At 50.4% G+C, this 24379-nt stretch overlaps 1 protein-coding gene across 2 annotated transcripts in view; it reads left to right on the forward strand.

Moving 5' to 3' along the window:
• The window catches only part of SEMA4A (semaphorin 4A), a 69441-nt gene that overhangs the window by 35427 nt on the left and 9635 nt on the right, over positions 1 to 24379 (forward strand). For both annotated transcript variants that reach the window (XM_032234203.1, XM_032234202.1), the window contains 10 exons: positions 3682 to 3848; positions 11525 to 11682; positions 15076 to 15138; positions 17109 to 17207; positions 18421 to 18532; positions 21534 to 21650; positions 22479 to 22618; positions 23028 to 23197; positions 23343 to 23493; positions 23661 to 23850. In XM_032234203.1, coding sequence (XP_032090094.1) covers positions 3752 to 3848; positions 11525 to 11682; positions 15076 to 15138; positions 17109 to 17207; positions 18421 to 18532; positions 21534 to 21650; positions 22479 to 22618; positions 23028 to 23197; positions 23343 to 23493; positions 23661 to 23850 — 1297 coding nt within the window. In that variant the 5' untranslated portion in view covers positions 3682 to 3751. The remainder of the gene's footprint in view (positions 1 to 3681; positions 3849 to 11524; positions 11683 to 15075; positions 15139 to 17108; positions 17208 to 18420; positions 18533 to 21533; positions 21651 to 22478; positions 22619 to 23027; positions 23198 to 23342; positions 23494 to 23660; positions 23851 to 24379) is intronic.

Below are 24379 nucleotides of genomic sequence, written 5' to 3' on the forward strand. Positions count from 1 at the left end.
GTCGGGTTTGCTGGGCTATAGCGAGATTTCAAGATAGCGGATCCTCATCTGTGGTTTCGTTTTGTCTTTTTAGGTCTGGTGGGGCTCCTGCTGTGTTCTTGAACACCTCTTCCTCTCCACAACTTCCTTGTTAGGTGTGGGGCTTTGTTTCTTTCTAAGCATTTGCAAACTGTGGTCAATCAATTAGCAGGCGGACATGCAGAATCTCGCAGACTGCAAGACTTTCCGTGTTCTGTAAATCCATTTGTGAAATTACTCCTAAGTTGGGTGTAGTGTGTTTATTTATGTTTATGTTGAATGTTTATTTTATTTATATGCCACCCTTTTCCCCCGAAGGGGACTCAGGGCGGCTCACAACTCAACCAAGGGAGAGGGATACAGACAAAAATTAAAACGACACGCAACAATACATAATTAAAAACACACAAGAGTCATACCATTCGAGAAGGGGGTACAAGCTTTTTAGCCCCAGGCCTGTCGGAATAGCCAGGTTTTAAGGGCTTTGCGGAAGGTCTGGAGGGTGGTGAGGGTTCGAATCTCCACGGGGAGCTCATTCCAGAGGGTCGGAGCGGCCACAGAGAAGGCTCTCCTCCGGGTAGTCGCCAGTCGACACTGGCCGGCGGATGGAATTCGGAGGAGACCTAATCTGTGGGATCTAATCGGTCTAGAGGAGGTAATTGGTGTGGTAATTGGTGTGGTGTGTGTGTCGGTGGCAGATGTCAAAGGAGGACCATGGGTCAGACTCTCCCAAGGGATACTGACGTGAGGGCTGCACTGGGGGGGGGGACACGACACTTTGGAGTGCGTGTAAAGAGGAGATGGCTCAAGTCAACTCAACCAGCATTTCTCAACCATGGCAATTTTAAGATATGAGGACTTCAACTCCCAGAATTCCCCAGCCAGCATGAATCTAGATGTGTAATGGGGAATTCTGGGAGTTGAAGTCCTCATCTCTTAAAATCTCTGAGTTTGAGAAACATTGGACTAGACCCAAAGATCCCTGGAGTTTCTTGGAAAACGTTTTGCTTCTCATCCAAAAAGCTTCTTACTTTCTGGATATGAAGCGAAAAGTCGTCCAAGAAAAACCAGGAACTCCAGCTGCCTCTTGGGAAAGCATTTTTGAGACCTGGATGATGACTGAGAACCTGCATAGACATTGGACTAGGCCAGGGGGTCCCAACCTTTTCTCCGCCGCGGAGGCCCCCTTTCAATACCATTTATGGCCGCAGAGATCAAGGCCACGGACCCGCCGGACGTAACGCAACCTTTCAATCTTAACATTTTTTTCAAGACTTCGCGGATCCCCTGTGACATCGCAGCCCCCCTCCCCCTCCCCAGGGCTCCATGGGCCACAGGTTGAGAACCGCTGGGCTAGACAACGGGGCAGGTGGTTGAAAACCAGTTGCAACGACCTAGGATCGTAGGAAGCTCTTCTGAATGAAGGCAGACCCCCCATTTACTCCCCCTCAATTGGCAGCTCTCCATAGATCCAGCCAGGATCCCTTGAAGAGTCAGAAGGGAGTAGAGAGGTCATCTAGCCCAAGGAACTATACCAGGGGTGTCAAACGTGCACCCCACAGGCCGGAGGCCTCACACGCTGACCACGGCCACTCCTGGTTTAGTGAAGGGGGGGGTGAAAGTTGTGATAGGTCACGTGACTGTTGCACATCATTGTGCATTTGACACCCTTGTGGGCAACTGTGGCCCCTTCACGACCTGTGGACTTCAGAGTTGAATTCCACAGGTGGTAAAGGGGGCGTGGTACCCTCCCCCCTGCCCTATGCAGGTCAAGGTCTTAAGAGCCAAGGTGGCGCAGTGGTTAAGTTGTAGTATCCCCACGGTCACGTGATCAAGAATCAGATGTTTGCAAGTGACTCATATTTACGACAGTCGCAAAGGTCCTGGGATCTCCTTTTGCGACCTCCTGAACAAGGAAAGACAACGGGGGCCCCACATTTCCTTAACCCAACCGTATTTACTGCCTTAACTACTGCAGTGGTGACTCGCCTAACAAGTGTGGCAGGAAAGGTTGCAAAACGGGGCCAAACTCACTTAACGCCTGTCCCGCTTAGCAACTGGGACCTACCTTCCCATTAAGAGCCCAAACCTGGTTTAAAGGAAGTCATTGTCTTGGCATGAAGACCCCCCCAAGCCTGTTAGGGTTAGTGAAACACAAAGGTTGCCTTCACATTCCTCTCCACCTGCCAAGACATCACACTTTTCGCCAGTGAGGGTCTTAACGGGTCATGTAAGACCTCAAATAACCCAAACCCCTTTGAGCAGAGCAATGGGTTCCTCAACCTTGGCCTCTTTAAGCCCCGGGGACTTCAACTCCCAGAATTCCCCCAGCCAGCATGCTGGGAAATACACCCCCCCCTTAAACCTCCCTTCTACTTACGGCTGCTAATTATTGTTTCAACTCCCAAATAACTTTTATTTCTTTCAAAGAAGCATTCATCAAATAAAATAGCAGGGTCTGCAAAAAAGGTAATCCAGCTGGGCCTTTTGGGAGCTCTTCCTCCAGAGCTGAAGTGGTGCAGTGGTTAAATGCAGCACTGCAGGCTACTTCAGCTGACTGCAGTTCTGCAGTTCGGCGGTTCAAATCTCACCGGCTCAGGGTTGACTCAGCCTTCCATCCTTCCGAGGTGGGTAAAATGAGGATCCAGACTGTGGGGGCAATATGCTGACTCTGTAAACCGCTTAGAGAGGGCTGAAAGCCCTATGAAGCGGGATATAAGTCTAACTATTGCTATTGTTGCAGGGAGCAACAACAACTTTCCAACATGCGCACACTGTGAATTTCCCCACTCATCTTCTGCATTCTCCCTCCTTCCAACCTGACACAAAGCAGGCATAACGTGGAATTGTTGGAATTGGCGATTGCAATTCGCTTTTACTTCCCATCTCCTAATTTCCTCCCCGCCTTCTACCCCACAGAGGCGTCCAAGGGTTGGTGGGCAGGAAGAACCGAGCTCCTTTTTATTTTATTTAATTATTCCCCCCCCCCCCCAAAAAAAAAGCACTTTGCAATCTTCACCTCGTTTCGCGCTGTTGCTTCAACAAGACCTCGCCTCTTTTTTCTTTTTCTGGTGTAAAACACACACAAAAAAACCCAGTCGGTGGCGATAAGCTTTGTTGCAAGGCTGTTCTGAGGCTTTGAGAAGGAGAGACAGGTGTCACCAGCAACTTGGCCCCCCCAAAAAACGGTGGAGCTGAATATCGTTGAAATAACAACGCAGTGGTTCTTGTACAGATGTTTTCCATCTGGCGAGGCAGAGAAGGGTTTGCAAAGCCCCGTGGACTCTGCAGGGGTAGCCCCCTCCCTGAATGCCCCCGAGGAAGAGCTCGCAAGCCCCTGGGCCCGTCTCAGAGCCCTCCCACCGCCGAGAAAGGGGCCCTCACCACTTACGGGCTGGTTTCAGAGGGTGGAGACGCCTTCCGGCGGGTGTTGTCCCGTGCCATCTTCTCCCGCTCAAGCCTCTGCCCTCAACTTGAACCCACATCTTCCCCTTCCTCATTTCTCCAAAGAATCTCACAAGAAGGACCAGCCCAACAGCTCAAGCGGATTGTCTCAGCCACTTCTGCTCCAGGCAGGAGGGAGGGGAGGTCCTGGATTGCCAAAGTGGGCAACTTCTAACATCCGTTCCCTCCTCCTCTTCCTCCTTCTCTGTTTCTTAACAGTTGCCGAGTCAGGACTGGCCCCTTTCCGTCTCCTTCAGCCTTCTTGGTGACCGCCATCTGCTAACCAACCATGAAACCTGGCCGGCTGCCCTGCCTCCTGGGATGCTTTCTGATGGCTGCAGCCGCCGTGGGCAGCAAGGTGGTGCCCAGAATGACCTTTCAGAGAGGTAAGGAGCTGCAGCGCAGGATGGTGCCCGGGGAAGTCATCCTTTGGAGGGCCAGGAAGGGGGATGGGGAGGGGGCAGGCAGGCAGAAACGGGTGTTGAGGACGGCTCTTCCCACCCTTCGGTTGCACCTTCGCAATTCAAAGTACGTTATGCCGCAACTCATTAAAGGCGACAAAGCCGTTTGCCCAACAAGTGCGGGGCAGTGGTGACACGGTTAGTTTATTTGTTATTGATTTAATTTATAACCTATTTCACTATCAAGGGACTCTGGGTGATTTTCACGAAAGCAAAAAAAGGAAAGCATTTTAAACATTTATTAAAACGAACAGAGATTGCACAAGATATACTTAATTGTAACAATTAAAGAAGGACCAGAATTGGGACCCGGGATTGCCGTTGCTGAGGAAGGCAGTTGCAGAGAGTTTGCCATGGCTATTAGGCAAACCACTGCAGTTATTAAGTGAATCACGGGGCCATTAAATGAATCCAGATTCCCCCAGTGACTTTGCTTCTTGGAATTCGAGAGGGATGGTCTCAAATGAAGATCACACGACCCCGGGTATGCTGTTTGTCAAGTGCCCAACTTTTGATCATGTTACTGTAGGACAGGGGCCCCCAACCCGGAGCCATAGCCCTCACACGGGCCTTCAGCCTTTCGCAACTGGGCCACGGAAGAGGCGGGCAAGCGTCTGTATGGGGGCACGCATCCCCACTCGCACAAGTAGCATGCAGGCATGTGTGTGTGTGTGTGCGCTCCATTTGTGCAAAGCCTCTCCCCCTCTACCACCCCAACCCTCCCCCCCAATCTGCAAAACTTTGCTGTAGAATAGGCTGCAATGGTCATAAATGCGAGGATTGGTCCTAAATCTCTTTTTCCCTAGTTATCATAACTTTTGAAGAGCCACTAAATGAATGGTTATAAGTCAAGGATGTAAATTCTACTCAGCTAGGGAAAAGGAGGGGAAGAGAGGCCGGGGGCTTCTGTGTCTCAGACCCTCTCCAGCCCCCCCTGGGATGGGCTCTGCGAGGAGGGAGCTCTTCCCAAGAGCCTGTGGCTGGGCAGGGTCTCCCCTTCTTAAATCATTTCCCTTTGAATTGGCTTCCGCTGTTTTATTCACTTTTCATTGCCACTGTCATATTTTATCCCTGTAGTGTTAGCTAAGGCAGTGTTTCTCAACCGTGGCAACTTGAAGATGTCCGGACTTCAACTCCCAGAATTCCCCAGCCAGCATTCGCTGGCTGGGGAATTCTGGGAGTTGAAGTCCGGACATCTTCAAGTTACTAAGGTTGAGAAACACTGAGCTAAGGGTTTTTTTTAAATTGATGTTTATCCACCTCTTTATTGGTGTGGATGTTTGTTGTTGTTGTTTTTTAATGAGAATTTTGAAAAAAAACTTTTACAAATATTTACTTCCCTCCCCCCCCAACCTCCCCCCCCCTGACTTCCCAGAACCAATACAGGGTATAAATCTTTAACAAAAACATTCTAAAATAAGCTTTAAAAAAAGTTAATATCATCTTTCATTTGAGCTTTAACTCCTCCTTGCTAGGCTAGCTCTAAACAAATTATATCATTCCTTGTTTCTTTACTCATAAGCTATCTGGAATTTCTTAGTCCCGTATTTATTTTGAGTATAGTCAATCCATCTTCTCCACTCCAGTTTATATTTCTCGTTTGAGTGGTCCTTGAGATATGCAGATATTTTAGCCATCTCTGCTAAGTTTGTGACTTTTAATGTCCATTCTTGAATAGTAGGCAAATCTTCCTTCTTCCAGTATTGCACCACCAAGAGTAGAAGCGAAATGTTTTCGGGGGGGGGGGGGGACCAAGGAAGTCCAGACACCCCCCTTCCCTGTTGCACCCAGCCCTCTGCCCTGTTTTCCCACTGAACGGCCTCCTGCAGCACTTCACCAGTCAAAACAGCCCCCCACCTCTCACCCCACACCTTGTTTCCGCCCTCCATGGCCTCCTGCATCACTGCCGGCCGAAAACGGGTCAGAAACAGGTCCTCGCAGGTTGTCCGTGGGGATGGTTTTGGGGGCAGCTGAGTGGTGCTGGGGGCCAGGGAGGCCAAAAATGGGGGCCAGGGGGCGCACGCAGCTCGTCTTAGCTGGTAAAGGCACCAAGGGCTGGTCCTTTGATATTTCCAGGCCAGCCCCACGGTCTCGATTTAAGCGCCCCGTGGGCCTGCGAGCCTTGAGTTTGACACCCCTGCTCTAAAGCAGTGGTTCCCAAACTTGGCAACTTTAAGACTTGTGGACTTCAACTCCCAGAATTCTCCAGCCAGCAGAGCTGGCTGGAGAATTCTGGGAGTTGAAGTCCACAAGTCTTAAAGTTGCCAAGTTTGGGAACCACTGCTCTAAAGGATGTCTACCTCCCCTAGGGCCCGTAATGGTGGGCAGAGGTGGCGTAGAAGCCCTCATCCCTTTGCCCTCCTCCAGCCCATGAGGGAGGACCTTTCCTTCGTGCCCGAAGAGAAGTGCCCTCCGTCGGCTGAAAACTTTCTTGGCACGCATCCCTCTCCTGGCCCCCTCCTCCCCAGTCCATGCAGCCCCTCCAAGAGAATGCAGAAAGGCCCGTGCAGGGGGAGGCCCTGAGTCGCCCCTCTTTGCCACCCACTGACTGGCATCACCGCTGCTGATACTCAAAATCCGGGCAATGTTGGCAGAAATGATCCCTCGTGAGACGTTTTACACCGCCTCGCCCGCTGATGGTCGGCCGCCCAGCCCTGCTTTGCCCCCCCCAGATGGATTCCTTCTGTCAAAATGGAAGTGAATTAATCCAGAGCTTTCGAACGCAGCTCCTGTGGGGGCCAGCCCCAAGATTGGCCCTGCTATCTTTGGCACCTCCCCGGGCAGGTGGGGGTTAAGAGAGAAGGGGCACCCTGAGGGTAGAACAAAAAGCAATGGGTGGAAACTAATCAAGGAGAGAAGCAACTTAAAACTAAGGAGGAATTTCCTGACAGTGAGAACAATTAATCAGTGGAACAGAAGTTGCCTCCAGAAGTTGTGAATGCCCCAACACTGGAAGTCTTTAAGTAGATGCTGGATAGCCATCTGTCTGAAACGGGTTTCCTGCCTAGGCAGGGGGTTGGACTAGAAGACCTCCAAGGTCCCTAATTCCTGGCATCTTCCCTGGAGCTTGCCAAGGGCGGGCAGGCGATCGAAAAGGCTGGCATCGAGGCTGGCCTGGGAGGCTTAATCGGGCTTCACTTCCTTCCTGGGCTGGAGCAGTGCCGGGGGGGGGGGGCTATTCCCCTCCTTTGCCTCTCCTTGGCTTCCTGCCCTTCAAGGCTTGATGGAGGCAGGGCTCCTTCTGCCCTCCTCCCTCCGAGCAAGCTCTCCTTCGCTCCTCTCCTCCGTTCTGCTGCCCAGGGAATAAAAGAGCAATGCTAATCCATGGGGAAAAAAATTCTCTGCCTCCCTTCTGAAGCGCAGGCAGCCCTCCTCAAGATGCGGAAGGGAAGTCCAACATTTGTCTTTAAAAAATAGCATTTATTGAATTTTCCAACATTGAAAAGGCAAAACACCAATGTACACTTATAACAGCTTTTCCATACCAGTATCCATATCTTTCGTAACAATCTTTATTTACAAAAAATTCTATCTCTATATCACTATCCTAAGCTATGTGCTTATTTAAATACACTCTACATCACTCTAAATACACTCTACGTTCACTTTTCATTGCCACTGTCATATTTTATCCCTGTAGTGTTGTGACTTTGATTAGCTAAGGCAGTGTTTCTCAACCTTGGCAACTTGAAGATGTCCAGACTTCAACTCCCAGAAATCCCCAGCCAGCGAATGCTGGCTGGGGAATTCTGGGAGTTAAAGTCCGGACATCTTCAAGTTCCCAAGGTTGAGAAACATTCCTCTCCATATTATACTTTTACTGTCTGTACCTTTAAGTTTTACGCTTACTCTCAAGCCAGGAATACCATCCATTCCAAATTTGATAGCACTCGGTTTCTGCCCTCTCCTTCATTCCCATAGACAGCCTATCCAAAATTTGCCCAAAATTTGCATTGCTATAAGTGAGACGTTCGTAAAAGTGAGTGTTGCCCCATTTTACAACCTTTCTTGCCACAGTTGTTAAGTGAATCACCGCAGTTGTTGTGAGGAACACGGCTCTTCAGTGAATCTGGCTTCCCCATTGACGTTGCTTGTCAGAAGGTGGAAAATGTGCCCCCCCCCGGGACGTCATAAAGACGAGTCAGACGCTAAGCGCCTGAATTCTGACCACGTGACCATGGGGTGTGAAAAGCGGCCATAAGTCACTCTTTTCAGGGCTGTTATAACTTTGAACGGTCACTAAATGAACTGTTGTATGTCGGGCACTGCAGCCTTTCTTGTGGCAGTCATTAAGTGAATGTGACATTCAAAGTAATAATGAAGTGGTCCGTTCAGCTGAGTCTGGCTCTGCGCGATTCTCTGGGCCAGGCCTCCCCAGTCCTTCTCTGCTCTGGCCAGGGTTAGCTTTGAGGGCGTCCAGCCACCATGTTCATCGGCCGCCTGGCTTCCTTTCACCGCTAACCATAGTCATAATTTCTTTCTCCAGTGAATAGACCTTTAATACCATCAAACACCAACATTTATAATACAATAGCAGAGTTGGAAGGGACCTTGGAGGTCTTCTAGTCCAACCCCCTGCCTAGGCAGGAAACCCGTTTCAGACAGATGGCTATCCAGCATCTTCTTAAAGACTTCCAGTGTTGGAGCATTCACAACTTCTGGAGGCAACTTCTGTTCCACTGATTGATTGTTCTAACAGTCAGGAAATTTATCCTCAGTTCTAAGTTGCTTCTCTCCTTGATTAGTTTCCACCCTTCTTCCACCCTTCCACCCATTGCTTCTTGTTCTACCCTCAGGTGCCTTGGAGAATAGCTTGACTCCCCCTTCTTTGTGGCAACCCCTGAGATATTGGAAGACTGCTATCATGTCTCCCCTGGTCCTTCTTTCTATTAAACTAGACATACCCAGTTCCTGCAACCGTTCTTCATACCTTTTAGCCTCCAGTCCCCTAACCATTTGTCTAGAAGAGTATAGGGTCTCTTGCTTGAGCAGGGGGTCAGGCTAGAAGACCTCCAAGATGCCTTCCAACTCTATATTTGATATTCTATATCTATCTATCCCAGGTCCTTGGGAAAGACTGGATGGTGGGTAAAAATACCAACTCCAGTTGGAACATCTGGCTGATGCTATGATGAATCATAATCCTGGGGGTCTTCGCTGACCCCGGAGCCTGATTTATTTTGTTTCCTGGTGGAACAAAAAATGGGTTTTTGAGCCACATAGGGGTTTTTGCAAGATTTGTTTATTGAGTTGATCAATCGCGTTTAATTGTTAGATTTATTTGCCACCCATCTTGCCGGTGGCAGAGCCGGCTGGGCAATTCTGAGAGTTGAAGTCCTAAAGTTCCCAAGATTGGACCTCGCTGGTCAAGAGACTCCTTCACACAGCAGGTTGAAGTGTCTGGGACGAAGTCCGTCTCCTGGTCATCAGCGCCGGCTGGGGAATTCTGGGAATTTTAGCCATCTCAAAGAGGCTGGGCTTGACCTTACGAGAGGAACTCAGGAAATATCCCTCTTGGTCATTCTGGTTGGGGGGCTTCTTTGGAGCAAGTGCTTGGTTGTGTCTTACACCCCCACCCACCCACCCCCACACATGCACACCCTGTTTTAGCCTTTCCTTGGGGGGGGGGGTTTCCTTCATTCCTCTCTTTTGGCGGCTGGCAGCTTTCTAAGCCTGGGATTCCACTTTTGCACCTCCCGTCTGCCACCCACTCATGACCGGATGAGATTCCTGATGCTTTTCTCCGAAAGCTGCTGGAAAACTTGGCAGCTGCCAATTACCTCCACCAGACCGATTAGATCCCACAGACTAGGCCTCCTCCGAATTCCATCCGCCGGCCAGTGTCGACTGGTGACTACCCGGAGGAGAGCCTTCTCTGTGGCTGCTCCGACCCTCTGGAATGAACTCCCCGTGGAGATTCGCACCCTCACCACCCTCCAGGCCTTCCGCATAGCCTTTAAAACCTGGCTGTTCCGACAGGCCTGGGGCTAAAGAACCGTGCCCCTATCTCGAATGGTATGATTGTTGCGCTTTTAAATTATGTATTGTTTTGTGTTGTTTGTCAAATTGTTTGTATCCCCCCTTCCCTTGTTTTGAGCTGTGAGCCGCCCTGAGTCCCCCTCGGGGGAAAAGGGCGGCATACAAATGAAATAAACAGTTAAACAATTAAACAGCTGTTTCACATCTGGCTGAGCAAGACACCCGGGCCGTACGAAGGGGGGACACCCCAAAATGGGGGAACCAGGAGCCCCAGATTTCGCAAGAGAAGAAATAGGCGCACAGCTCTTGTTCAGGTTGAGCAAAGCAGGCTGCCTCCTGGGGGGGGGAGGGTTGATGGCCCCCGCATTTGCAATGCCTCTGCTCCAAGGATGCCTTCCACCACACTGTAAAAAAGAGGTTGAGACTCTGGAAAGAGTGCAGAGAAGAGCAAGAAAGAGGATCGGGGGACTGGAGACTAAAACATAGGAAGAACGGTTGCAGGAACTGGGTGTGTCCAGTTGAATGAAAAGAAGGACCAGAGGAGAAATGACCTCTTCTAATATTTGAAGGGCTGCCCCAGAGAGGAGGAAGGGGGTCAAGCTATTTTCCAAAGCCCCTGAAGGCCAGATGAGGAAGGATGGATGGAAACTGACCAAGGAGAGATTCAACCTGGAAATAAGGAGGAATTTCCTAACAGTGAGAACAATGGACCCAATAGAACAGAAGTTGCCTTCAGAAGTTGTGGGAGCTTCATCCCTGGAGGCTTCCAAGAAGAGACTGGGCTGCCCTCTTTCAGAAATGGTGAAGGATCTCCTGCTCAGAAATGGGGTTGGACTAGATGACCTCCAAGGTCCCTTCCAACTGTGGTGTACTATATTCGATGGAGCAGAAGTTGCCTTCAGAGGTTGTGGGAGCTTCATACCTAGAGGCTTTCAAGAAGAGACTGGATTGCCATTTGTCAGAAATGGTGTCGGATCTCCTGCTTGGGTGGGGGGTTGGACTAGATCAGTGGTCCCCAACCTTTTTATCGCCGCGGACCAGTCAGCCTTTGATAATTTTACGGTGGCCCGCTGAGCGCGCGCAGGGGTGAGGGGGCGTTGTTCGCGACGACACATTGATTGTTTATATATCAGATTGTTTTGATTAAACAACTTTTATTTTATTGTATTTAAACATGCCTTACAAAATAAAATACAATTACATAAATATAAAGTGCAAGGCTACGCTACTAGCACTGTCTACGCTAGCCCTACGTAGCTGCGCAGGCGCTCTTAGGTTTTTTTCAGGAATCAGCCAGCGCTGAAGCGCTGAAAAGGAATGAGAAGGGCGGCGCTGGACACAGGGGGGCGGTGGGCCGCTGGTGACGTCAGAGTGCCACCAGCGGTCCAGTAACATCCCTTGTGCCAGTTAGCCCTAATTTGCATACAGAAAGAAACTATGGCCCCCGGCCGCTGCAGCGATCATGGCCCCCGCCCGCTGCGCGGCCCGGTGCCAGGTACTCCACGGCCCGGCACCGGTCCGCGGACCGGGGGTTGGGGATCACTGGACTAGATGACCTCCAAGGTCCCTTCTGTCCCTACAAACTCTGGTAATCTGTGTGTATGTATTCCTTCCTCCTCCAGGAGACCCCGGCCGAGAGATCAGCGCCTTCAGCCAGGAGGGAATCCTCAACTATGACACTTTCCTCTTGAGTGCCGACGGCGAGACTCTCTACGTCGGAGGGAGGGATGCCATCCTCGCCCTCAATATCACCAGCTCCCCCATCAGTCTGAAGGGGAAGGTGAGTGGAGGCAAGGGAGAGGGGGGATTTGGGGAGGGGGAGACCAGGAGGGCATGCAAAGTGTGGGGGGAGACTCCCTCTTCTGCTCGGAGTCCGTTTCCTCTTTGCAAGAGGGGAGAGAGGAGAGGAGATTCTGACCTAGTGGTTAAGTCACCAGACTTGATGCCGGGAGATTGGGAGTTCTAGTCCCATCTTAGTCCTGCTGGGTGACCCCACTGGGCCAGTCACTAGGAGATGGTGAGTTCTAGTCCTGCCTTACGGATGAGAGACGGTTGGATGACCTTGAGTTAGCCCCCCCCCTCAGCCCAGCCCACCTCACAGGGAGAAAATTGGAGGGAAGAGTATTAGATATGTTTGCCACTGTGACTGGTTTATAAAAACAGTAAAGGCGGGGTCCAAATAAACAATAAACATTCCTTTTTTCCTCCTTAATTACACCCCGGGAAGGCCACGGGTTCGAAGGCCAAATGGAAGCCTTCCAGGAGCTGCTGTTCTCACATCTGGATGGAGGAAGACAGTCCTCAACAGTCCTATTCATTATTCATTAATGCAGTGGTTCCCAAACTTGGCAACTTTAAGACTTGTGGACTTCAACTCCCAGAATTCTCCAGCCAGCAGCTGGCTGGAGAATTCTGGGAGTTGAAGTCCACAAGTCTTAAAGTTGCCAAGTTTGGGAACCACTGCATTAATTAAATGTATTGGCCACCACCCCTCTTGCCATGGGATGACTCCGGGCAGTGTTAAAATGCTTCGCCAAGTGGCAGATCCAGTGAGCCAGGAAAGGCCGGGGTTTCCCTGAGTCTCCCTCCTCCTCCAGGAGCCTTCACCCCAACGCTTCTGGGCTGGAAAAACCCACCTCTGGCTTTTCTCTCATTCTTTCAGAAACGGAAATGTGTCTTCTGCTTCCTTGGGGTTTTTCTCTGCCTCAAAGAGGAGCGGCTGAGGCTGGCTGACATCCTGTTGTGGAAAGTGGCTAAAAGGGCTGCCAAATATAACTTGGTAGAGAAAATTTACGTGCCCAGGAGATGCTTCAAAACGCGTGGCCTTCAACTCCCAGAATAGCTGGCTGGGGAATTCTGGGAAGTGAAGTCCAGCTGCCTTAGTGTTGCAGAGGCTGAGAAACAGGGGTGAATCAACGGGCTTCCTTTCTAAAAAAACAAAACAAGAAAGCTTTTAACAGAATAAAAGAATAACAGAGTTGGAAGGGACCTTGGAGGTCATCTAGTCCAACCCCCTGCTCAAGCAGGAGACTCTATACCCGTGATGGCGAACCTGTGACATGCCTGCCACAGGTGGCACACAGAGCCATATCTGAGATGTTTCAGCTCCAGGGCGCATCTGCGGGCCGGCCAGCTGATTTTCGCCCTCGATTTTCACCCTTGATTTTCTGCTGTTTTTCGCCCTCCCGAAGCTTCCCCTAAGCCTCCGGAGGGAGGAAAACTGCCCGAAAAACCATTCCCGAACTTCCGGTTTGCATGTTGGAATGTTTTTCGCCCTCCCCAGACTCCTAGAAAGACCCTGGAACCTGGGGAGGGTGAAAAACGGACCTATCAAGCCAGTGATGGGTTTCAGAAATTTTTGGAACCTACTCTGTGGGTGTGGCCTTCTTTGTGGGAGTGGCTTGCCGGCCATGTGTTTTCTTTCTCCCCCCCCCGTCTCTCTTTCCTTCCTTTTGTCTCTCTGTCCCTTTTTTCTTTTTTCTTTCATCTCTCACTCTTTTTCTTTCCTCTTCCTTCCTTCCTTCCTTCCTTCCTTCCTTCCTTTCTCTTTCTCTCTCTCTCTGTGTCAGTCTGCCTGCCTGCCTGCCTGCCTGCGTGTGTGTGTGTGTGTGTGTGTGTGTGTGGCAGTGGTGGGTTTCAAAAAAAATTTTGGAACCTCTTCTGTAGGTGTGGCCTGCTTTTCGGGTCCACCGGTGGAACCTCTTCGAACCGGTTCGGTAGATTTGACGAACTGGTTCTACCGAATAGGTGCAAACGGGTAGGAACCCACCTCTGTATCAGGCCCACCGGAAGTCAGAAAATGGTCCGTTTCCAGCCTCTGGAGGGTCTCCGGGGGGGGGGGGGGCAGGGGAGGCGGTTTTCTCCCTCCCCAGGCTCCAAGAAAGCCATGCGTGCATGTGCTGGGCAGTGGGGGGGGGCATGGAATGGAGGTGGGCATTAAATTATGGAGGTGGGCCCGTGAGTGCGCACCACCCCCGTGTTTTTGGCACTGAAAAAGATTCGCCATCACTGGTCTCCACCATTCCGGACAATTGGATGTCCAATCTCTTCTTGAAAACCTCCGAATCTTTTGGGGAGATCGGGTATGAGGGAGCTGGGCGGACTCCCCATTCTGCATTTCTTTTCCGGACAGTTTTTCTCTGGAAAACCGCCCCATTTTTCCTGCAGCAGGTTGAAGGGAAAGGAAGATCTCTGCTGTCTTCCACGTCGTGTCCCCAAAGCATCCTCCCTGAAGAAAAGGGGGCATGGGATGCATTCCGGACCCTCCCTACACTTCCCGGAGACTTAAAAGGACTAGAAGAAGACTTTTCCCTTCTTTTCAAGCAGCGGGTTAGACTGGAAGACCTCCAAGGTCCCTTCCCGCTCTGCTGCCCCATTAAAGGCTTTCAAGCCTTGCAAGATTCTGCCAGTGTCACCTGAAATGAAGCTGGAGCTATTGTCCATTATTGTTCCCCCAAGCTCCCCAAGTCTGCCCTTCACCCCCTCTTATCCAGCACCCTCCGAGACCAAGCTCTTGTCTTTATTTATTTAGCGCACGGGGCAGATCAGACGCGGGGTTGCAAGATAGATTCCCATTTCGGCTGGATCGGGGCTGTGAAACTGAGTTTCTTCAAGGGCTGGATCAGAATCGGCGTTCTCCTCTGCGGTCTGGTGTCGGGGTTGGAGACAGGATGGACTCCTCCTGCACCCCTCTGCCGGCCAAACACGGGTCACATGGAAGCCCCCTCCCCCCGGCCCATTTTCAGCCTCCAACAGCACTCTGCGGGCCTTGAGTTGGAGACCCCTGGCCGAGATTAAAACAAAACACGTAATAAAATACGAATGTTAAAAGCTACGTTCCGATACCAAACGCCTGGGCCATCTAACCATGGAAGTGCAGCCTTCTTTATACAGCTACTGTCAAAGGCAGTGTTTCTCAGCCTTGGTGACTTTAAGTCCTGTGGACTTCAACTCCCAGAATCCCCCAGCCAGCTGTGCTGGCTGGGGGATTCTGGGAGTTTAAGTCCACAGGACTTAAAGTCTCCAAGGTTGAGAAACACTGGACTCTAAGCCCTCAACTCTCTCATAATGATGTTGCTTGCTGATGAGGAAGTCGAAGGCTGCCAGATTTTACATTCTGCTTCCTTCCCCTTTTCTCACGTTCTGCTTCTTCACCTCTTCCTCCCTTCCCCAGATCCCCTGGAGCCCCAGCCCGAGCAAAAGGAGGGAGTGCGTCTTCAAGAAGAAAAGCAACGAGGTGAGGAGAGGCGCGCCTCCACCTGGCTCCTGAAATAAAAACCCATGTCAACTCTCTGTGTTGACCCTCCATGCCGAGCATTCGGAGGAGCCATATCTCAGGTTACAGCAGCTGGGTTGAGATGAATGAGACTATTGGGTAATGTGATTTATGGCACAGACTGAAGGGAGGAGAGGAAAGTTCAGAAGCAGATAAAGAAAGCAAAAACAGATGGCTCTCTGTAAAGTACCCTAATTATGCCTGCTTCATCGGAGGAGCCGAGGTGGCGCAGTGGTTAGGGTGCAGTACTGCAGGCCACTTCAGCTGACTGTTATCTGCAGTTCGGCTGTTCAAATCTCACTGGCTCAGTTGACTCAGCCTTCCATCCTTCCGAGGTGGGTGAAATGAGGACCCAGACTGTGGGGGCGATATGCTGACTCTGTAAACCGCTTAGAGAGGGCTGAAAGCCCTATGAAGCGGTATATAAGTCTAACTGCTATTACTATTGCTATTCATAATAAGCGACCCAACGTTGTAATACAAAAAGCAGTGATTTATTAACAGCTTCATGAGGCATTTTTTTATTAGGCAGTTCTTATTCAGAGCCATCTTTTTTTGCTTTCTTTATCCGCTTCTGAACTTTGCCCATGTTCCTTTCCTCCCTTCAGTCTGTGTCATAAATCACATTACCCAATAGTCTCATTCATCTCAACCCAGCTACTCTGACAGCCCGTTTATTTGGGTTCCTCTGGGAGATTGACTTGTACACTTTTAAGCACCGGTAGACCTCAAGTTACGACCCTGCCCATGTATACCCCTCCCTCCCTCCCCCCTCCCCCCCAACCCCCCTCCTCCTCCCCCCCCCGACTTCCCAGAATCCGTACACGGTATGGATTTTTAACAAACATAGTCTAAAATCTATTGAGAAAAAAGAAATAAAGAAATTAATGACATCTCTACATTGATCTTAGCTTCTTCTTGCTGAGCTAACTTTAAACAATTTAAATCATTTCTGATCTTAAGCATAGGCTAACTGGAATTTCTTGGTCCCGTATTTATTTTGTATATAATCAATCCATTTCTGCGGTTCTTAAGTAACATGGTTGTTAAGTGAATCTCCCTGGTCTTTGCCTGTCAGAAAGTCTCAAAAAGTGACCCCGGGACACTGCAACCGTCATAACTATGAGTCAATAGCCAAGTGTCCGAATTTTGATCCCATGACCAAGGGGATGCGAAAATGGTTTTATTGTCACAAACGGTCCTGTCTCTTTTAAGTGTTGTTGCAATTTCAAACAGTCCCTAAAAGAATGGTTGTAACTTGGGGATTACCTTTATTTTACGACCTTTTTACAGCAGTCGTTAAGCGAATGTGACATCTGTAGGTTCAAAATATGGTTGTGTAAATGAACTTGTTGCTTTCGATTGTTGGCTGTGCCTGCAAGTGCCAATCTGCAGCTAAAGGGTGATAAAACGGGGCCATAAGATGGATGGAGGGATTGGGGGGGCGGGCGGCCATCAGAATTTGAGATCTGGGTAGTAAATCCCCTTTTTAAGGTGGGTTGTAACTTTGAACAATGGCTGAGCAACCAGCTGCAAATTGAGGACTGGTTGTTGACTGGTTTGCAAACCTCCCCCCTCCTCAATGAAGCCCTTAACGTAGCACCCCACCCCTCCCCTGAATTGCTGTCTTAGGAAATTGGGGGGGGGGTTTCAGGGCCACCCAGAGATGCTTAGAAAGAGGCTTTGCGGCTGCAGACAGCCAAGAAAACGGTTCAACCAATAAAGGGAAGATAAATTCAGGAAATGGTCAAACTGAGAAGTAAAATGCCAGATCTGATTCCCCCCCCAAATTTCCACCCTCCGGAGCTCAGTTCTGCTTCTTAAGCAACGTTTCTTGTCTCTGTGTGTGTGTGTGTGTGGGTGGGTGGGTGCTGAGCAAAATTGAACTGGGAAGTGACACCCACCCACCCCTCCCTCTTCTCCTTCCCCAGACGGAATGCTTCAACTTCATCCGGATCCTGGTTCAGCTGAACGAGACCCACCTCTACACCTGTGGCACCTGTGCCTTCAGCCCCACCTGTGCCTTCATCGTGAGTCTCCGGGGAGCAGCCGAATGGCTCTTGCAGAGGGGGGGGGTCCCCTTATACTCACAAAGCCCTTTACTACTCTCATTATCCTCCCCTCCTATAAATACATAGCGGCTCCTGAGTGGAAGGCCGGGGGGGGGCTGTTTCCGAGGAGCAGGCTCCTCTCTCTTACCCCCAATGGGAGACCCCTGAAGTGCAAAACAAAGGGGGGGGGGAATCAGGTGATGGTTCTGTTGCTTGGCCTCGCATTCCTTCCGGTATTACTAATTATGAGCAGAAATTCGTTGCATTCCTTGGCAGAGAGCGAGCCTTGAACACAGGGTTAGATCCGTGCCAGGAATGCGCACTTCTGCAGCATGCTTCTGGCCTTTTATTTATTTCCCTTTATTAGATTTTGATCCTGCCTTTATTATTTTGTAAATTACTCGAGGCAGCAAGCATAGCTCATATTCCTTCCTCCTCCTCCTGTTTCCCCCCACCACAAACACCCTGCGAGGTGGATAGGACTGTGCGAGAGACTAGCCCCAAATCACCCAGCTTTCATGTCTAAAGCGGGACTAGAACTCGCCGGTGCCTGGTTTCTGGGCCAGCGTCTTCGCCTCTAGAGTCAAGTGGCATGCCAAGGGGTTTCGTGGCAGGATGGAGGCGTGGGAGAGCCCAGTTCAATTGACGCCCATGGATTCCACAGCTTCCTTTGTCTCCCCCTCGGGGTGGCAATGGGGTAGCAGCCTCTGGAGGCCCAGTGGAAGGAGTTTGGGGTTGTTGGGGAGCTCCGGTTTTGCACCCGGGGCCGAGCAATTCTCCGCAGAGACTTCCCTGCTCTTCCCTCCCTCTCAGCCTCGGTCCCCGGATTCATCATTTCAGTCAATTGGGGGGGGGATGTCCTTAGAGCAGATCGCCATCAGATCCAGGGGCTTGAAGGGATCCCTGAAGCAATCAGGAGATCCGAGTTTCAAGAGGGTCCCAGGGTGTGATTTCGAGGGCCTCCCCTCCTTCGCCCCCCCCTCCCCTCATCTTTAGGCTGTCTTGCAAGTTAATTCTGAAAAAAGAAAATATAACAAATTAAAATACAGGCACTCCTGTATTATAACTTGGAACGGTCGCTCAATGGGGGCTCTCTCTGTAAGCGTGGGGTGAGGAGGGGGCCTGTGGGAGGCAGGGAGGGTCCTTTGGGGGAGATCTCCCTTCATCTCCTCCTCCTTTCTTTTCTTGCCAGGACGTGGAGAATTTCACTCTGGTGACCGATGCCAAGGGGGAACCCCTCCTGCAGGAAGGCAAGGGGCTCTGCCCCTTCGACCCCCGGCACCAGAACACGGCCCTCATTGTGGGTGAGCAGAGCTGGGCACCGGGGGGGGGGGAAGGGAGGGTGGGCGTGCCCTGGGGGGGATCGTCACTTTACAGAAAAGAGGTTGAGACTTTGGAAAAAGTTCAGAGAAGAGCAACTAAGAGGATCAAAGGCCTGGAGATTAAACCATAAACCGGCTGCAGGATTTTGGTCTGGCTGGTTTAAAGAAAAGAAGGATTAGGGGGGACACGATAGCAGCCTTCCAGTATTTGAGGGGCTGCCACCAAGAAGAAGGGGTCAAATTATTCTCCAAAGCCCCAGAGGGCAGTTCGAGAAACAATGGATGGAAACTCATCAAGGAGGGAAGCGACCGGGAATTAAGGAGAAACTTCCTAACAGTGAGGACAATTAACCAGTGGAACAGCTTGCCACCAGAAATGATACCATCAAGATCACGTGAGGTCCTAATACCACTCTATAAAGCCTTAGTAAGGCCACACCTGGAATCCTGCACCAGTTTCAGTCACCGCGCGACAAAAAAGAGGTTGAGACTTTGGAAAAAGTTCAGAGAAGAGCAACTAAGACATTTTAAGTGTATAAACATTTTAAGTGTATAAACAATTCAGTGTCTAGGACAGTGTTTCTCAACCTTGTCAACTTGAAGATGTCTGGACTACATTTTAAGTGTATAAACAATTCAGTGTCTAGGACAGTGTTTCTCAACCTTGTCAACTTGAAGATGTCTGGACTACATTTTAAGTGTATAAACAATTCAGTGTCTAGGACAGTGTTTCTCAACCTTGTCAACTTGAAGATGTCCGGACTACAACTCCCAGAATTCCCCAGCCAGCATTCGCTGGCTGGGGAATTCTGGAAGTTGAAGTCCGGACATCTTCAAGTTGCCAAGGTTGAGAAACACTGAACTAAGAGGATCAAAGGCCTGGAGATTAAACCATATGAAGAACGGAGGCAGGATTTCAATTTGGGCCAGTTTAGAGAAAAGAAGGACTAAGGGGGGGACATGATAGCAGTCTCCCAGTACTTGAGGGGCGGCCACGAAGAAGAAGGGGTCAACTTATTCTCCAAAGCACCAGAAGGCAGGACAAGGAACAATGGATGGAAACTAATCAAGGAGAGAAGCAGGAGAAGGAATTAAGGAGAAACTTCCTAACAGTGAGGAGAAGTAACCAGAAGTGGTGGGTGCTCCATCACTGGAGGTTTTTAAGAAGAGCCCAGCCCTAGACAGCCACTTGTCTGAAATGGTAGAGGGTCTCCTGCTTGAGCAGGGGGCTGGACTAGAAGGCCTCCAAGGTCCCTTCCAGCTCTGTTCTGATTCCCACTACTTACACCTAGAAAAGAGATCAGATTAGGCTGGTTTTTAAGAAGGGTGCATCCTTTCAAACAGCATCCCTTGCCACCCCCCCTTGCCCCGCATCGGTCCTTCACGCCTCAGATCCCAGGGCTGCAGTGCTGGGGAATCTGGGTTGTGTAGTCCAGCCCAGTAGAATGGGGAGGCTCTCATTTCATTTTTTTTAAAAAAAAAATTTCTATTTTTACATTTTTCTTTTAACATATGTAAACATTTAATAAACAGTGTAGCCTCTGTGTCATTTTACATATACATAATAATAGTGATGGTAATATCTTTTGCTTGTGTATAATTGTATTCTTCCAATTTCCAATTTCTATTTTTATTACCCAGCCTTTGGTAAATTACCTTTAATTTAAATTGCCTATACATTTCCGCACAGTCTCAATATTTTTTCGATTATATTTTCGTCTGAGTTTCCTCATTTTTCCAATATTGAGCAAATACAGTTCTCGCTGGCCGTCAAAACATGCATTATTAAAATGTATGTGTTAAATTCCCTTTATTACATTTTTTTCTGGCAAAATACTTTGCAAAAAATATTTCTGGCTTTAAATCTATATGTTTCTTTATCATTTTCTCTAGCGGCAGTGTTTCTCAACCTTGGCAACTTGAAGATGTCCGGACTTCAACTCCCAGAATTGAGAAACACTGCTCTAGCCATATATGTATTTTTGTCCAATTTTGGGGGACTTTGGCCAAATCAACCACATGATAGTATGAGCCAGGTATCTGGCTGTCATTCCAGCCTTGTCTTCGCCTGGCCTCTTCTGTGGTTGAGCATTGCCTTGCAAGGTTCTCTTTTGGGGGAGGGGGGAGCCCCAATCTCAGGTTTCTGGACCAGACAGAACCCCTATTATAAGCCTCAGCAGTTATTATTTTGACTTCATTTCTTACGACAATACAATAATACAATACAATACAATAGCAGAGTTGGAAGGGACCTTGGAGGTCTTCTAGTCCAACCCCCTGCCTGGGCAGGAAACCTCATACCGTTTCAGACAAATGGCTATCCAGCATCTTCTTAAAGACTTCCAGTGTTGGGGCGTTTACAACTTCTGGAGGCAACTTCTGTTCCACTGATTAATTGTTCTCACTGTCAGGAAATTCGTCCTTAGTTTTAAGTTGCTTCTCTCCTTGATTAGTTTCCATCCATTGCTTCTTGTCCTGCCCTTGGAGAATAGCTTGACTTCCTCTTCTTTGGGGCAGCCCCTGAGATATTGGAAGACTGCTATCCTGTCTCCCCTAGTCCTTCTTTTCATTAAACTAGACATATCCAGTTCCTGCAACTGTTCATCATATGTTTTAGCTTAATCCCTTGTTGGAAGAGTTTCTTCTATCAGTTCCTTTTGTTTTTTCTTACAGTTATTTATAATTCTTTATTGTCCGTTTAATAGGCTTCTACGTACTCTTTCGCTCAGTCACCTAGCAATGGGTTTCATTTGCAAGTTTTTGCCATTATTTTATTTATTCATTTACTAAATTTATATGCCCCGCCGCCTCTGAGCGGCCCTGGGGAGTTTATCCTTTGCAAAACAGGCTTCTGTTCTCGAAAGACTTTTGCCCTGCTTCCATTCAGAGGGACGTTTTGCAGTGATGAAAAGCAGGCGAGAGGTTTGCAGGGACCCCCAACTCATGTTCTGCTTCCCCCCACCCCTTCCCTCCCTCCCCCCAGGTGGAGAGCTGTATACAGGCACCATGAATAACTTCCAGGGGAACGAGCCGGTCATCTCTCGAACTTTGGGCAGCCGGACCATTTTGAAGACGGACAGCTTTCTTTCCTGGCTGCATGGTGAGGGCAGCGGGGGGGGGGGGGAGGGATGGGGGGATGGGCAGAGGGGGAAGGGTCTTAGCCCCTCCCATGCTTGCCTCCATCCTTTGGAGACTGGCTGTTGTCTTGGCAACCAAGGCCTGGTGGGTACAAGGAGAAATCCATCTCCTAAGCAACGGATGCTCCTGTTGGGGGCCCAAGGACCCCTCTTTGTGTGTGTGTGTGTGTGTGTAGATTCTCAATCATCCAAGTCATGGTTGTCCCAAAGCTGCTTTTTCCAAAAGGCAACTGGACTTTCTTGGTTTTTCATTTTCCTTGGAAAGATTTCACCTCTTATCTGAGAAGCTTCTTCAGTTTTGAAGAATTGGAAAAAAAATTAAAAAAGGAAAACCAAGAAAATCCAGTTGCCTTTTGGAAAAAGCACCTTTGTGTGTGTGTGTGTGAGAGAGAGAGAGAGAGAGAGGGAGGGAGGGAGGGAGGGAGAGAGAAACCTGGGGAGGGGGATTAAACCCCACCCAGGGAGAGGAGAGAGAGGTGCACTTTATTCTCCAGGGTTTCTCCCATGTGAGCGTAGACAAAATAATAATCAGGTCCCTGTTGTGTCCATCTCATCCGTACCCTCTGCACACAGAGAAGTGGGGTGGTTGTTTATTGGGGGGGGGGGCTTCAGTTGAAAGGCAAGGCTGGAGAAAAATGAGGATAATGCTATTTTTGATCTTTGTGGAAGTGGGACAGTTTGAATCACTGAATGAATATTTCATTAACGGGGAGGACGGGGTAGGGAAGGAAGGGAGGGAGGGAGGGAGAGAGAGAGGATGGAGGATACTTGACTCCCTGTTTCTGGCATAGACGATGCTGCCTTCGTGGCCTCCTTCAACGTCCCGGGGCCTCCGGGTGAGGAGAAGATCTATTTCTTCTTTGAAGAGACGGCAAAGGAGTTTGATTTCATGGAGAAGCTGACCGTCTCCCGGGTCGCCCGAGTCTGCAAGGTGAGGGGCTCGCCCTGTCCCCCGTTGGAGCCCAGGCTCAGCTGGATGTCTCTGCCGAGGAGGCTGAGGCTGAAGGTTTGAGAGGCACCATCTGGGGAAGCAAAAGCACCTTTAGGTCAAACACGGCAGCCGGGGGGAGTTCTGGTAGTTGAAGTCTTCCCGTTTTTCACCTGGCCAAGGCTGAGGAAGAGCGTCCATCCTGCGGACTTCGCCCCGGCCTTAAAACCATCGTCTCTTCGGCTCAAACGCCTCTTCCGTTGGCCGAAGATGGCGGCCTCTGGAAAGGGCTAAGAGGAGACCAGGGCTCCCACCAGACCTGGAGCCCCAAACCGCCCATTTTCTTATTCCTGCCGTGGAGCATGGGCCCCATTCCTGAGTGGGTCTTTCCCGCCCGCCTCTCTCTCCGCAGAACGACGTCGGGGGCGACAAGGTCCTGCAGAAGAAATGGACCACCTTCCTCAAAGCTCAGCTCTCTTGCAGCCAGGCGGGGTTCTTTCCACACACCGTCCTCAAGCACGTCTTCGCTCTCCCGCAGCCGAGGGGCGGCTTCCTCTTTTATGGGATCTTCGCTTCTCAGTGGTAAAAGGGGGGGGGCGCTTTTCACAGAGTGCGGGGGAGGATAAAGCAGGGGCCGGTGGGGTCTTCAACCGGGGCAACTTTATGAGGAGTTCCAGGAGCCGTCAATTGCTTGGAGAAGTGCATCTGACGTGTCCATTCCCCGCAGGCAGAACGGGAACTCCGGCAGCTCAGCTGTCTGTGCCTTCAGCCTGGACGCCATCCAGAAGGCCTTCGACGGGAAGTACAAGGAGCTGAACAAGGACTGCTCCCGGTGGACGACCTACAGTGGCCCCGCCATGGACCCCCGGCCTGGCAGCGTGAGTGCCCCCCCTCCCCCCTCGGCAACGCTGCTGGCAAAGGCAGGCGCAGCAAAGGTTGGGAGCAACATTTTGGACCGTCCCTGCCGGGGAGGAACGGGGCGGATGGGATGACCCGGTCCAAAATGGAGGTCTGGGTCTCAGCTCCTGATGATCTTTCCCTTCAGTGCTTGGTGGGCCCCTCTTCCGACAAGGCCCTGACCTTCATGAAGGACCATTTCCTGATGGACGAGAAGGTGGCTCCCGTCCACGACCAGCCTCTGCTGGTGAAGGAGGACGTGAAGTACACCCGCATCGCAGTGCACCAAGCGCAGAAGCCCTGCGGGGCTGCCTGCACCGTCCTGTTCCTGGGCACAGGTAGGGCTCCCTCCCTCCACCCAGAATAACCGAGTTGGAGGGGACCTTGGAGGTCTTCTAGTCCGTCCCCCTGCTCAAGCAGGAGACCCTACTCAATCTGAGACAAAATGGCCGCCCAGTGATGGAGCAGAGAGAGCCATTCCCCCGCTTCATTCTTCTCACCGCTAGGAAGTTTTCTCCTCAGTTGCTAAGTTGCTTCTCTCCTTCACCAATTCCCACCCTGCCCTTCTGATGCTTCGGGGAGTAGGTTGATTTCCCCCGGCCTTCTTTGTGGCGGCCCCTCCAAATATTGGAAGACTGCTGTCAGGTCCAACCCTGGTCCAATGCTGAAGTGCGGTTTGAGTCTTGCCCCCGGGGGGGACAAGAGCTCAGAGTTGGGGTTTCTTGCACCTTTAAAAAAAATCAGCTGAAAATTAAAAAGAAGAAAAAGAAGAAGCAGAATTGTAAAAGCAGGGCGGGGCAGGGAGCTAAAGTGAGAAACAGATATCTCTGCCGTGGGTAGGGGGGGGGGTTGGACTAGGTTGTCAAG

Source organism: Thamnophis elegans, chromosome 17 (assembly GCF_009769535.1).
Source record: "Thamnophis elegans isolate rThaEle1 chromosome 17, rThaEle1.pri, whole genome shotgun sequence".
Taxonomy (NCBI): Eukaryota; Metazoa; Chordata; class Lepidosauria; order Squamata; family Colubridae; genus Thamnophis; species Thamnophis elegans.